Genomic DNA, 15,386 nt, shown 5'->3' on the forward strand with positions numbered 1-15,386 from the left:
AGATAGGTGAGAAAGTGGGGGATACAAGTATTGATGTGAATAAGTTATTATTTTAAGCTTATACCAGATCTGCTGGAAAGACAAATATTACATCAAAGGTGAAAATCTGACACGAGGATGAGCGGAAAATATCTGTCCATCAATACACTGTGGGTTAGGAGGAGGGATGAAGCAGACGGGGAGCAGTGTGGCAGTATGCACGTGCACGTGGGGGTGGAGATACATGCACGCTGCCGAGGTGAACCGTGTGTTCATAAGGTGAACCAGATCCTACCCAGCCAGACCAGCCAGACCAGGAGAGGGGAGGAGAGACCCCCAGGCCAGGAGCCCCCCCGGCATCCGGGCCCCGGCAGCCCGGGAGGGGGGGAGGAGGGGATCGCCCACCCAGCCAGGCGCAGAGAAGGCCCCCCCCTACAGGGGTCCCCCCGACGCCCAAAGGCATAAGCGAACCCGGCCCCAAGGCCACAGGACAGGAGCGCTTAGCCGTACCAGGCGGCAGCCATGGGGGCCACCGAGTGCTGGACACCGAGACCAGGGCCAAGGACGAAGCCAGGGCCCCGAGAACCCATGAGCCGCCCACCACCCGACCGGCGCCCCGTCTCCGCGAGCCAGCCCCAGCACCCGACCTGAGCAACCCAGAGATCGCCACGCACCCACAGCCACCTCCCATAACCCTACCCACTACAACCCTCCTTCCCCGCCATATGGATTCCAACTCTTAATGAGAAAAAAAGTCCTGACTGTGCTGATTTGAGAAACTCTTGGAAAAGTGTAGAGCAAAGACAAGTTAAAACAACTCAAAACCTGGAAAAATATCTTGACTGACTAAGATCAAAGTTTTAAAACTTTGCAACTATCAAATTGTTTGCACACGTTAATTACAGTAATATCAGTTTATTAATTTTCTTGTACAAACAGCACAAACTATGGTCTACCCATCACTTGTTTCTCCACTGTGTCATTACGACGACACAGCAGACAGTAGTGGTGTATCTGAAAGATTTTTCTTTCATTTTGAGTATCTGTGTTTGTGAACCCAGTTAAAGAAAAATCCTCTTTCTTTTTATTTGCTTTATTATTTTTGTTTTAGAGTTTTGGTCAGTCAAGTGTGCAAAGACTGTACCAAATGTCAACAAAAAAAGAGAAATCTGTGAGTAGCTGTAGGAAAAAGGGGGTCTGAGTGAACCCTACAGGTGGAGTTTAATTGCAATGAAGAAATAATGACCATGAGTTAAGCTGCCTGTAATCAATATTTGATATCTCCAGCTGGAAGTTCACAGCTTTAAGTCCCTGGACAGGCAAGGTTACACCTGGGTGGAACAGACTCTCAGAAGTATTTACCCCACTATTATTTCTCCTCTCCCCCATGATGCTCCAGTGGAGCAGCTCAGGTGGTTGTTATCTGGGCATCTCTCATAAATTAATTTGGAAAACTGTGCTTTTGAACTTAAATAGGAGTGTTTACTGTCAATGGGTTCTCCACTGTATCAAGAACGGTTTAGGAATTACAGTATAAACCACTGAAAATTAAGTTGAATTATAAAGGTACCTGTGCCTAGGAAAAATATATGCCTCAAACCAGCTTAATGGTAGAGAGGAAAGACTGCAAAAATCTATGAGTTTGCTTGAACTGTTTGCGCTAAGTGCTTTGGGAAGTGAGGTTAATGGAGTTGCAAAGTACATGATTGAAAAAGCATATGCTTCACACATCAGAGTCTGCACAACCTCCACCAAGATCAAGAAAATGTATTATCAGCACCACCCGGATTTGGAAAGAAAGAGTCATTGAAGGAATTTCTGTAAATAGAATTGTATGATAACGTGGTCCATTTTCACTTGATTTCCTTTCTGATATTTGAAACAATGCTGTGACTTTTAAATTAGAAAGACATTGAAGATTACAATAGAGACAGTTTGATTTGCCAGACAGAACCAATGGTAGAAAGAAATAGCCTTTACTCTGAACTGTGACAGAGGCTGTCTTAAAAGTAGTACACAGCACTACAGTGTGAAGTAAGCTGTGGGTTTTCAAAAAACAAATCTCTGGCTGACTTTGCCTTTGAACTTTATTTCATTAGCCTGGACAACTGCAACTCACTGAAGCTCCAGAAAAAACATGACAATGAGGTTCTATCAATGCACCTTCATCTTTTACACTGCAGCTTATCAAGGAAAGAGACTGGACTGCATCTGTCAGTAATTCTGCGTTTTTTATATTTTTACTTTTCTTCAATGGTGAAGATTCAGAGGAGCTGTAATGGAAATTTACTTTTCTTATTTTGGTTTAAATGAGTTCTGTTTTGTTTTTTAAAACATTGAGAATCACATGCAGAACATTCTGTACTATTTGGGTTTCCAATAAAGATGTGTTAGTTGGATCTTTCAAATGTTTGTCAACCAAATACAGCTTCTTTACAGAGTCAGTGGGAAATCGTTACCATTCAATATCCAAAAACAGTTCTTAGAAAATGAAGGAGGCTACAAACTGAAAGGATGTAGGAACTTCAGGATCAAATTGATAAGAACAACAAAGAAAAGTTTCTGTGTGTGACAGTAAACTTTGGAACGGGTTAAGTAATAAGCTCAAACTGTTCAAATATCCAAACATTCAAGAAAATCTATAAAGAAACTCTGATTTCACAATAAAAGATAAGAGGACTTAATGATCAACTGTTGTTTGAATAATTTAAAATATATGTATGAACTTGATTGTGGTGAAATCTATTAATTACAACCAATGAGTTTTGCATTGTGTAATGTGCAATAATGATTACTGAAATGTTTTAATAACAATCAATAAGCTATTGATTTTCTTTCCTTGATCTGCAATGTGTAGCAATAATTCCAGGTTTATTGTGATAATGTATTCTAAGAATAATCAATGATTATTACATATCTCTCAACGTTACTGTTTACTGAAATCATGAACGAATGTTTTCTGAAGATAATCAATCAATGAATCAACCAATCAATGAATGAATCAATCAATCAATCTACCAACCAACAAACCAACCAATCATTTAATCAATAAAATATCCTCATTTTTAGAAATATAAAAATGAGGAAAAGCGTTCTGTTTCCTGAAGACAATTCGTAAATAGAACTACTCACACATTAACTATGATGAGATCAACGTAAATGTATAGTTTTATTCTATGTAAACTTGTCCGACTGTAGCAAGGAGAGGAGAGTATTACTCACTCTACATGGTTGGTAGTAAACTACTGGGCTGTACTATTTCAGACAAGAAACATGCGTCTAATTTTTCCCTCTTTCCTCATCAATCAACCGTAGACAGAAATGCTATTTCTAATCAGTATTCCTTCTAATCAAGAACTTCTATAAAAATGTCAGTTAGTGGTTCCTTACTCCTTCTGAGTCACCAAAACACAGGACATGTGAAATGAGCATTCTCTATGTCTATCTTTGAGAAAACTGTAGAGTAAAACACAATGTTGATCTGTAATTTTTGAGTTCAATTTGAATAAAAGTTAGAAGCAAAGGACACCAACAAAATAAAGTACTCAAACTCTGGGCACTGCAGGAGAAGGCATAGTGCTAAAATTTATTTCAGGCTTTGACCAAAATTAGTACACTGCACACCTGGAGGGTTTCTTCTACTTGAGGTCAACATGATAGAGAGTGTGGTAAAAAGGTGTGGACAAGCACGTAAGGAAAGTGTCAGATGTGACAGGTGACCAAGGAGGATTAGCATGGATGAAAGAAAAAAGCAAAGAGATGAAACTACCACACAGAAATAACTTGGACCAGAAATAACCCAATTTTTAAAAATTGCTATGTCTGAACATCTTTTGATTTACTTTAAAAGCACTCCCGGTGGTCTTTTAATTATGCTTATATCATTTTTAGCCAACATTTTAAAAAATTGTGTCATTTTCTAGGACATAGTTTCAGCAAAGCGGCAGGAGCTCATCCGAAATTTCCCTCTACTATAGAAATTCTCAGAAATGCAAATTTGAGCTTTATTGTTGTTTTTATATATATTGTTATATATTTAATCTATATTATATATCCTCCGTCATCAGCAAAATGCCACAAGAACATGTTAAAAACACCAAAAACACAATTTTCATTGGAATGGAACTCTAAAGTAAATTTGATTCTATATAAGGTACAAACTCCAGACCTCCAGGCCACTTACTTGTATCAGCTACTTGCTGCATTTTTGCTTAAAGCAGTTGAATCACAATTTACTTAAAACTGTTATTTTTATTAGTTTTTGAAGAACTTTGACACACTTCTGCTTCATTCTGCATAAAAACTAAGAACTATAGGGATTTCCCTACAGAGAAGAGCTTTGTGAGACAATTGATTTGAATGTTTTCATTTCTTTGCTTGAATCATGAGTTTTTACACTGCAGAAGAGCAATGGTGTAGCAAACTGATTTGTCTTTTTAGAAAAACACTTTCTTCTTCGGTTCACACTTTGAGAGATTTCCTGCCAATGTCATCATCGAGACAGTTCAGAAGTGAATCATTTTTCCATGACAAGAGGTCTTCTGTCAAATTTCTGACACATTTCGGTGAAGAAACACTTATATTTTTTCACCTTCTAGTTTTGAGCGTCAGCCTTTCAATGCCGCACATAGCTTGTGCTCCGATTTCTGGTCATGATTATTCTTGGAAACATTATAATTGTGACCACCAGAGTTCTGCTGAAAAGCTGTTTAGAGAAGTGGAATGGCAAGTGTGTCCTCAATTTATCATGTGTTTGTTTTTTGTTAACAAACAATATAAAATATGCATATAAAAAGAATGAAGTGCGTTTAACTAAAAAAAGAGTAGTAAATTAAAAAAATGATGCAACAAGACTTCCATTACTACCAACAGCTTGCTCATTACTGTTATGAACAGGGTTGATAGTCACTTCTGTTATTTTTTGTGCCATGCAGTTTCCGTGTGGCTTTTTTGCCTTGAGAAACATAAAAATTGTAGCCATGGCAGTGATCTTTGCTCATACTCAGTACACGGTCTTTGTGCTCAGCACCCACCAGCTCTAGATTTGAAGAAAAAAATACAAACTTGCACAGCACTTTGCAGGCAATTAAGGAAACAGGAACTGTAAAAAGATTTCAATAAAAATGTGAAAAAAATGTGAAAAAATGAGAATTCCATTTCTTACTAGAGCAGTTTGGTTGTTTTTTCTTTTTTTACATATTATCGTGATTTACCAACAACAACTGCTTCTAGTCTTTATGGAGCTTTTCTTTAACAACTTGTAAGATTATGCAACAGAGTGGGAGAATACATGCAGGTTGAGGCTCATGTTTTATTTCTAATAAGTTTTAGACAGACATAGTTACAAACAGTTCAGAAATTTAGATTTATGACATTTGGCGTTATTTTTTCTTACCCTGGTTAATACAAAAATTGTCATCGGAGTTTAATCATGTTTTCAATTATTTAATGAACCCTTTCACATTGATTTTTAACTCCTTAATTTAAGGCAAGAATGGTTAATAACATTGTATTGATTATCCCCAGCAGATGATGTCTGAGAATGTGTAATGTTAAGAAACAAAAGCCCTATTTTTTAATTCTGCAGCAAATCCTTTACCAGCTAATAGAGAAAATAATAGATGTCACATAAAAAATATTGTGGATTAAATGCCTAAAGAGATATGTCTATGGTTATGTTATGGTTATTTTCACTGAACCAAAGGAGACCAAATTGACTGCAAATACACTGATGGATTCACAAAAACACCACAGCACCATCTACTGACGCAATGTAGCAACATCAAATGAACAGTAAAAGTAGTATAATAGATTGGTTTTCAACAAAAGACAGGGAGATATTTGTTAATCAGATCACTCGCAAAAACAAAAAATGATAACATAGAAACCAGCGTAGTATAGGAAACAATTCAACAATTGGGCCGACAACCAACAGAATCTTTTGCTGCTGTCATTTTTCGCATAGATGATCTTTGGAAAACAAATCAGTAGATTATATCTTTTACTTTGACACATGGAAGGCCTTAAAACAGAGAAATATATAATGTGACTGGAAAAATAAGATTGTTTTTTTTCTTAAAGGGATTAACCATTTTTTTCCCAACAGAGCAGCTGACAGCAGTAATTAAAAAAATGATTAACAGCATGACTCTGACATTATGTATGCCACAGTGCAGTGAAGGCATTTCTTGTAAATTATCCATTGCTTAAAAATATTCCTCTTCTTTAAAAAAATAATCAATTCTGATCTTTCTGTAAGAGCTTAAAGCACAACCTTCTGTTTGGAAATCAGCATTCAAGTAAGTAATCTGATATCAACTGTAGGCCATTCAACAACATAATGAATCAGCAACACATTTTTATACTTCCAAAAGGCTTTTTAAATCCATAAGTGGAGAAACATAACTTTACCGGTAATAGTTTTTTTTTTTTTTTTTTTTTTTTTTTTTTTGCAAAACAAAATAAAATTAATTTGAATTTGAATTTGAAAACAAAAAGAAAGCTTTAAAAAGCAAATTTTCCTTGAATTCTTGGAAATCGATGAAAAATCTCAGTTGGAATAATCCTGATTGCATCCTTGCATTAAACCTGTTTTGAAATGATAAAAACACATTAGTTCTTTTATATTTGGTTTGATCCTAAGAATTTTTTAAAACAAGCACGAAATTTACCATTTTATTTTGGCATAATAATATCACATTTATAAAATACTACTACTACTACTACTACTACTACTACTACTACTACTACTACTACTACTACTACTACTACTACTACTAATAATAATAATAATAATAATAATAATAATAATAATAATAATAATAATAATAATAATAATAATAAACTATTACACTGTTTAACACATAAAATTATTTGGGAAGATTAACCAATCACAAAGCTGTGATGGTTGAGGAAAAAATAGTAAAATAGTCTAGCGGGGGTTTAATAATGCGCATGCTCACACACAGAGGCGGAGCTAAGGTTCACGTCATACCTAAGATTGCTGCTCTCAGTAAAAAGGTAAATTAACAACAATAACAGTTTTGGGGCTACTTTTATCCCCTCTGTACGTCTTTAGTGGCTTCTGTGTTTTCTTTATTTGTGGTTCAGGAAGTATACATTAACAGCTTAACTGTTAACTTATTTATTTTTTAAAGATTGTACCCAGGTTATTTTGCTAACCGGCAATAGCTAGCTAATCCGGCTAACGTTATCTAGTAGTAGTTAGCTGGGCACCTTCGTCTAAGCTAACGTTGGCTTTTTGTTACCTCAGTCACCTCCTGCTCCGTTCGTACATTCTGTACTTCCTTTACTTAGAAAACGTTCTTTTTTGATACATCCTGGTACATTTTGACTTGGGGCTTTAAAGATAGTTTATGAATTAAATTGTAACGCGTGGAATAAAATAATCGTGATTTCAAATGAATTATGACTATGCGTTAGTGTGGTAATGATTAGGAACTACTTTTAAAACATATTTAAAGTTTATTTTTTTTAAACGAATTAGTCTAATTTTTTATGTGGAATATTTATTTTTCCGACCGACTCAATTTAAGTGAAAGCTTAATTTAAAATGAAAAGGAAATGTTATTCGATCCTCAATTAATGTTTGATGAATTATATTGCTGTGTTACTGTTATCCATGCCACAATAGTTGTAAAACTAAGAAAACCACACGATTTTATAGAAAACAACTAACGCTGTAGGTCTGACATATTAACTCGTTCTATCAATAATCCGGTTGCCAGTTTGTAGAATATTGATTTTGATTAAAAAAATTGTTGGAACAAATGAAAAGTTGGTGCTTTGCTTCCTGTTAAAATAGATTTGCAGTTTCACTTTTTTCATCACGTGGTTTCCCAGAGCTAGACTGGTTGTGAGGAGGGGGGGGGGGGGGTGTCAGTATTTAGTCTTAAACTACTTTCATGCAGTGCTTTAAAGAAGCATAAAATACTCACTACTATGCTATTTAGACTCGACTGTTGTTAGTGGACTGTTAATAAAGCACTATACTTGGAAACATCTCTGTTGTTCAGATGCAGTTTATATGCATGTTTGTAGTATTGGTGACTTTTTGTTTGGTTGTCTGCTGGTGTAGCCCATCTGCTTCTAGTCTTCTGTTTGTGTTAACATGACATGGAATTGATTTACCGGTAGTCATGTTTCCATTAACGCTTCAGCTCATGTCATCTATTATACTTTATTACAACATTCTGTACGAGTAGATCACTTTCTAAATGTGAAAAATGTCTTCAAAAATTTTGGAATGAACAGAAAATAAAATCCCATTGTTGTTACAGTGTGTGCTTTTCCGCTTTGTTTAGCTCTCAGGAGCTCACCATCACCAGTGAAGCTGTATAAGCATCGGGTTGACGGGATTGAGGAAAGCAGCGCGTTGTATGTGGAGCTGCCTGTTGAAATCGCCATGAGTTACAAACCTATTGCTCCTGCGCCGTCTGGGTCCAATCACACTCCACCAGGTAACCTGTGGTCCGGGTTGAACCTATGATGATCAACCTGTTGGTTTCCACTAAGTTGTTTTTTTTCTTCAGGCTCTTCGGTCCCCTCGCCGTCTCTACCCTCGTCATCCAACTTCAGGCCAGTCTTCAGTGACTTTGGTCCCCCATCTATGGGCTTTGTTCAGGTTAGTGTCTTGCGCTTTCAAACTCATAAACAATTTTTCATTTTAATTATGTTTCATATGCAATCAAAAGAATACTTTTAACCCCTGTGCTATCCTATGGGTTCAAAATGACCATTGACATGTCATCCCTACCATGACAAAGGTGGATAAAGGTGGAAAGATTTCATGTAATCCATGGACACCAGTGAAGATCACAAATCATTGAAGAAAAATGGTTCAGCGCACTGTCTAGTGGGTCTAGATGACCCAACTCCCAATGTCAAATTGTCTAGGATAGCACAAGGGTTAAAAGAAATAGGGACTTGCAATGTTGGATGTGTTGTTGATTTGATGACAGCACTGCATATCTAAATGTTCCTGGTTATCTTCCTGCAGCATCCAGGAGCTCAAACTGAGTAACTGTATTGCAAGGAAATTTTGTTGTTGTGAAGAATTGCGTTCCTTTCTTGAAGTGCTTACTGTCTTCTAAATATAATGTGAACAAATAGAGTTTTTGTTTTGTAAATACAAGGTGATTTGATCAGGCAACGCTGTATGATATTAATTCATTCATTTAAGGATTTAAAAGAATTTTTTTATTTTATAAGTAAATTATTACCGGTACTTCATTTCATTCATATGATTTTATAAATGTAAAAGCTTTGTCCTAATTTAGGCTCTTCTTTGGTAAACAGTTGCACTGATAGTTTAAAGAATCATTTTAAATGTGATTGTAAAAGGCTAGCAAAGAACTTTTGAAAATGTGCACCGTTAAAACACTTTCTTTTTTTTTTTTTTTTTGAAAAAGGGAAATCAAAAGTTGTTTTTAATAATTCTGATTCAAGAAGACTATTTAAAAGGACCGTTGACTTTGTGATTATTGATGCGATTAAAAAAAAAAGTGAGAAGTGTATTCTCAGAATTGTTATTAAATGAAGCATCTTGTGGTGTTGTGCACACACTTGGTTTGCTTAAAGGGAACCAGAGTTTGTTTATTAATTCAGCGTACCTTCTTAGCTGCCGTCTCATCAGTAAATGCCCTGCAGCGTGCTTCAGCCAGACCAAAGCAGCAAGAAAGGGTAAAAGTACCTGACGTTGATATAGACATTCAAAATTGGTCAGCAAAGTATAATGTTTAAATATGTGAGCTATCCTGACAATGTTTGCAAAGCTTAGGACTTCCATAATTTCTGCCTCTTGTTGCTTTGCCCCGCCCTCATAATTCCTGAAGAGATCCTCAGTTGTGCGCTTTTGTTGACAAGCTTTGGTATGAAACAGAAATGTCTGGTTGAAGGGCAAACGCAAGGTTTAGGACTCGATCTGGATCAAATTAAACAGGCAGTCTGGACCAACTGACTTTTCCAGTTTGAATACATCCTTTATTTGATCCCAAGTGCTTCTAGTTTAACACATCTCTGTTTCTGTATGTAGAGGTTTACTTCCTTTTGCAACAAGTTATTTTTGTTTTACTTTGGTCAAGGGAATGTGTCTCCCTGGTTAATAAATGTATCCTCCTTATCTGAACCGACATCATTTAGGTTGTATAACGGTTTCAAACCTACAAGAAAGTTAGAATCACTTCATTGCATGTCGTCGTGGATATTATGTCAGCAGAAAGTCACCCTTTCAACATTACTATATGAATTATTCTGTTAGTGTACATCATGTGCATTTTATTATTCTTTAAAACTTCCCATTTCTGAAAATCCTCAGCCTGTCAAAGTGTCCCAGGGGTCCACCTACAGCGAGCTCCTGTCCGTCATCGAGGAGATGAGCCGCGAGATCAGGCCGACATATGCTGGGAGCAAGAGTGCAATGGAAAGGCTAAAGAGAGGTACTTTCTTTGTGACCAACATTATTCTGCTCCATGCAGGTACCAGTTATCATTTCTGATTAGTTGTTTTTTTTTTCCTCTCTCTTGATGTTCTACTATAACAGACATATTCTCTTTTCAGATTTGTAGGGGTGTTTTTTGTAAATATGTGCTTCCTATCATTTCAAATTTGTGAATTAAAATCCCGACTCCTCTCTTGCAGGTATCATCCACGCTCGTGCACTCGTCAGGGAATGTCTTGCAGAAACTGAGAGAAGCGCCCGCACATAACCTCTATGAAAGCTCCCTTCATCCCAGCCCTCACCCTTAGAGTCCTGCCCTCATCATGACCTCTTTGGATATTTTGCCACCAGTCTTCTTCCTCCCACCTTTGCTTTGTTTTTATTTTATTTTATAGGTAATTGTCTATTTTGGGTTTCAATTTAACTGCTTTGATTTCATAGTTACATTACTGTAACATGCAAAGTCGATGCAAAAAAAGATTCTATTTTAAGAGTTTTGAACTCGAGTACACTTAATTTAAAACATACAATTGTTGTTTTATAATAGCAGCTGAATTTCTACACAGATGGGGGTTTTTTTTTGGGTGGGGAGATTAACATTTTTAAATGCTGTCATTTCAATTTAACCTGGCTTTGTCACATTTTGTGAAGTAGGCACATACCATTTCTTTACATCTCAAGTCAATTTGTTACTACGGAAATTTTTTAAATTAGAATTTTGCATTTGGGTATGTATATCTTAAATAAATAACATGAAAAGAATGAGTGCGTTCATTCTTTTTTTTTATACCTTTTTGTATTTTAATGGGAAAAAAAGTATTAAAATGCATTGAGTTAATGTTTATTTCTGTTAGAATATATGTGATTATAGTAAACGAGGACACCAGAAGGTTTGAGATTAACAAATGTATTTTTTGTAACATTTATAGCCACAGTAGGATTTTACTTCTGATAAGCTAACAACCCACATGCAGTTTAAAAAGTGCCGGGCTTTCTGCTGAATACATCTTGACAAAAACAAAAAAATAATTATATTTATACAACCATTAAGTACTTAGCTGTAGGGAATATAATAAAACACAAGCTTGTTCAATTTAACGATTGTCAGTGATCAGGGTAAATGTGTGCAAGTGAGTACATAAGAAAACATGACTTAAGAAGGGAGACTGTAAAATTATATTCCACTTCCATTATAACTACATTAGAAGTGCATAATTTCAAGAGATTATGCCTAATCTTCTAGTTACCAGTGCTGTAGGTATGGTATTTGTTCAACTCGTTTCAGTCAAACCTTTCATGTTGGGCTATTTTTTTTTGGTGGAAAACTACGATTGACACTCAGATGAGCACAAACGTTGTGCCTAGAGGTAATGGGACGACTATAAAAAAGCAAAACATCTGGCGTGTCCCGTCACTTTTCCTCCATCTTGAAATTCATTGGCAACCTCGTCCAGATTGTTACAAACACTTAGCCCTGTGGGGAGACGGATGGTCAAGAAATTACGATTCATGTTTGAATTTCAAACACAATATAAACATGTGAAGTTCAAAGTAGACCGACTGTGGTGGCAGTGGCTGGTTGAGTGTTGAAATCAAACAGGCCCTTGTAGCGGCCCTTCTCCTCCTCCTGCTTGGAGCGGAGTCGTTCCTCCAGCACCCTCAGCTCCTTGGCCACAGACGGTCCCAGAGAAGGGTCCAGCTTCAGCACCTTTTCGAAGTCCGATCGAGCCTCGGCCTCGTTCCACACTGCAGCGTGAGCTTTGGCCCGCTTGTAGTAAGCCTTTACATTGTCTGGAAGAAACAATTAAAAAGCTTAAAAAATATAGATAACAGAGCATGAAGTAAGAACGTTTTACTGACTGATTTCATGTCAAGTTTCCCTTTTTTTTTAAAGGATTAAACTGCCCGAGAAGTCAGATTGTTGTATTCTTCTTTTAGGAAGCTAAAGCAATGAAAAGCAAAAGAGAAAAGGTTATTTTATAAACTATACAACACACTTTCTTTGGAATGTCATCAGCAGTAAACCCCAATTATTTCAAACATTCTTCCAATAAATTACTGAGGCCTCATGAATTTGTGCAGAAGTGCATCAACTTTACACTCAGCTATACTCTTGTTTTTTGTATACATACCATATATACACGGAATGACAATAACAGTTAAATACGGTAATAACCCACTTATATAGACGCTGTCTAAATGTTAAAGACCAAAACTCAAACTGACAAGTTTGAAAAAAAATCTTTTTTCCACCAATTTTTCCATACTTCATATCTATTGTTCAAGTGACAAAAGCAAATAACATTATGTATTTTGGAATTCTTATGAATTTTTTATCAAATGTACCAATGTAAACGTACAATATTCGGTAATACATGGAGATATATTTATAATAACTGGGGAGAATTGATTCCTTACCTTGAACTAAGAAATATGTTGTTATTTTTGTAACCCTTGTGCTATCTTAGATGACCCCACCCTTACATTGACGTGTTCTCCCTACCATGACTAAGGTGGATAAAGGTGGAAAGATTTCATGTAATCCATGGACACCAGTGAAGATCACAAATCATTGAAAATAAAGGTTCAGAGCACTGTCTAGTGGGTCTAGATGACCCAACTCCCAATGTTAAAGTGCCTAGGATAGCACAAGGGTTAAATTTTGGTTTTCGACTGAAGAGTATATTGCAAGGCTATTTTCCTTGTTTTTCCCCTCCGCCATCTTTGTTTGTTTGTTTATTCTTCTTCGTCCGCCCGCGACAGCCAATCTTGCAACGAGTGCCCCTTATCGACCCTCCGAAGAATCGTCTTACCAAAGGATGATTAATATAAGGTTTTAGAGGGTCTTCAAACGTAAATAAAAGGTCGATATTTGATGAAGACGCATCAAGAATCCAGAATATATCACCATATCGATATTTTGGCACACCCCTATTCCCATAAGGCTTTGTGATGTTCATGAGGGATGTCTGTTCAAGGACTCACCCTCATATTTGAAGACCAAGGAGGAGCAATGTTCAATGACTTCATAATACTGGTTCTGTAGGAGCAGGCACTGGCAGTAATTGAGAAGCAGTGGAGTGATCATTTGGTCCAGCTTCACCCAAGCTTCATCTCCAGGATGTTCCTGAGGAAAGACACAAAAGCCATCAGTTCCAAATATTATCCTAAAAAATAAAAGCACATTTACAGGATATTCCATTTCTGATGTACACTGTTAGTCAAATTTACTCATGTGTGTCCAAACTTTTGACTCATGGGGTACCATAACTAAAAACACAACATTTAAAGCTGTAATTGAAGGAAGTACAAAATACAGACTATCATCAGACCTTCATCTGTAAATTTTTAAGGCAGGCGATTCCATTGTAGTACTTTTCTGTGGCTTCCTTGATTTTTCCTTGCTTATAAAGTAAGTTGCCCTCCTCGTGAATCTGTGGCACAAGTTCCAGCTTCTCCTTATCATTCATAGCCCAGATATCCAGCTGGTATGATCCTGGACATAGGACCTAAAGAAAACAAAGAGAGTAGAGTCCACTAGCTCCACAACCACAACTCACCTACAATACATGAAACTTGCCCAATAAAGATAGTTTGCAACACACAATAGGTAATGATGCTGAAAAAGAAAAGAGCGGAAACGTCTAGGCCACTCACCTCCAGCAGCTCAATAGTAAAGATAAGCGGCTGTGGACTAGCCTGTAGCTCATCCAGATCTTTGTGCCCCAAAGAATGATGGGAATGTATCTGAGCGATGCCACAGCAGTGCCTCTGCCCCTCCAGAGGGTCCTTACCTGCACTTATGTTTCTCAGCGACTGGGATACTAGCGGATATAGCATCGTATGCTAGAATTTGAGGCAAAAGTGTTTATATATATATATATATATATTAGAATAAGAGTTGGATCAAATTCTCCGCAGATCTAGAATGTAGTATCACTCCAACCTTAGTGTCACATGTAAATTCAGCGATTTCGCCTGGTCTCATGGTGATGACTATTCGCTCCCACACCGCCAGTTTGAACTTCTTGCCCAGGATGAGCTCCATGGGTTTGCTCTGGCCCGCCATCGTCCTGGAGTCATCTAACACAGTGCCATCACACTTGCAGGTACGGTAATGAAAAATCACCTGAAAAAAGCAACGTAAAAGCTCAAATAATTACTATTACTGTTTAAATAGCTGCACTTTTTTTTTATTTTTTACTTTAAATGAAAACAATTACATATGAGTAAAATACAATTTATACTTTTTGTTTTTTAATTTGATTTATTTTTTAAAATGAAAGGATTTCAATCAGCGAAAACAGCAGATGTTTACAGTCTGTGATGGGCCTAAGAGCATTTTGAGTGTCATTCTTTCTGACCAATTGCGGCATAGAACATTTGATCGACATCACAAACCGTCCAATCAGGATGTACAAACACATCCCATCAAGTCCCGCCCACAATCTTTCCATCTGATGGGAAACGATAAAGAAAAAAAGAGACATTTGCCGGACGCGAGTAGCAAACAAACCCCGGCTTAAATTATTATAGCGACTTTAAAACATTAACGTTTTTCTAACGTTTGCTTTAAGATAGCAGATTAAGGTTATTGACAACATGCCAAACATTGATTGACCAAACAGTACCAGCGCCGATAGCATTTTTGTTGCTAACAGCTCTCGTACTCTTGTGTAACCTCGTCAGAACGCTGTACGTAAACGGTTTAATGTTAAGGAACTGTTATTTTTACCTTGGTTCCATTAGGAAAGCTCGAAAGTTCTCCTTTACCGGGACTTATCAGCCTCTTTCTTATCCCTTCTTCGTGAAGCTTGCGTGCCTCTTCCTCCATCCTTGAACGTTCACGACAAATGACGATTTTAGCCGAAGTCATCCGTCTCCTGTAATGTAGCGCCCCCTCAGGCCATTGATGTCATTACATGGTAGTATTTTAATACCTTGTTTA

At 36.9% G+C, this 15,386-nt stretch overlaps 2 protein-coding genes across 2 annotated transcripts; one reads left to right on the plus strand and one right to left on the minus strand.

Annotated features, from left to right (window-relative positions):
• Positions 1 to 6,899: 6,899 nt before the first annotated feature.
• On the plus strand, positions 6,900 to 11,200 carry cdk2ap2 (cyclin dependent kinase 2 associated protein 2). Its single transcript, XM_004065752.4, has 5 exons — positions 6,900 to 6,999; positions 8,304 to 8,459; positions 8,532 to 8,623; positions 10,316 to 10,436; positions 10,639 to 11,200. Exons 2-5 carry the CDS (start codon positions 8,405 to 8,407, stop codon positions 10,704 to 10,706), a joined length of 336 nt encoding a protein of 111 aa, XP_004065800.1. The 5' UTR covers positions 6,900 to 6,999; positions 8,304 to 8,404; the 3' UTR covers positions 10,707 to 11,200.
• Positions 11,201 to 11,329: 129 nt separating this feature from the next.
• On the minus strand, positions 11,330 to 15,311 carry aip (aryl hydrocarbon receptor interacting protein). Its single transcript, XM_004065754.3, has 7 exons — positions 15,174 to 15,311; positions 14,385 to 14,567; positions 14,096 to 14,284; positions 13,771 to 13,947; positions 13,424 to 13,565; positions 12,000 to 12,229; positions 11,330 to 11,912 (listed from the first exon to the last, which is right to left on the minus strand). The coding sequence occupies exons 1-7, from the start codon at positions 15,270 to 15,272 to the stop codon at positions 11,907 to 11,909; spliced, it is 1,026 nt and encodes a 341-aa protein (XP_004065802.1). The 5' UTR covers positions 15,273 to 15,311; the 3' UTR covers positions 11,330 to 11,906.
• Between the last annotated feature and the right edge of the window lie 75 nt (positions 15,312 to 15,386).

This window comes from Oryzias latipes, chromosome 1, assembly GCF_002234675.1.
Source record: "Oryzias latipes chromosome 1, ASM223467v1".
In the NCBI taxonomy this organism is placed as follows: Eukaryota; Metazoa; Chordata; class Actinopteri; order Beloniformes; family Adrianichthyidae; genus Oryzias; species Oryzias latipes.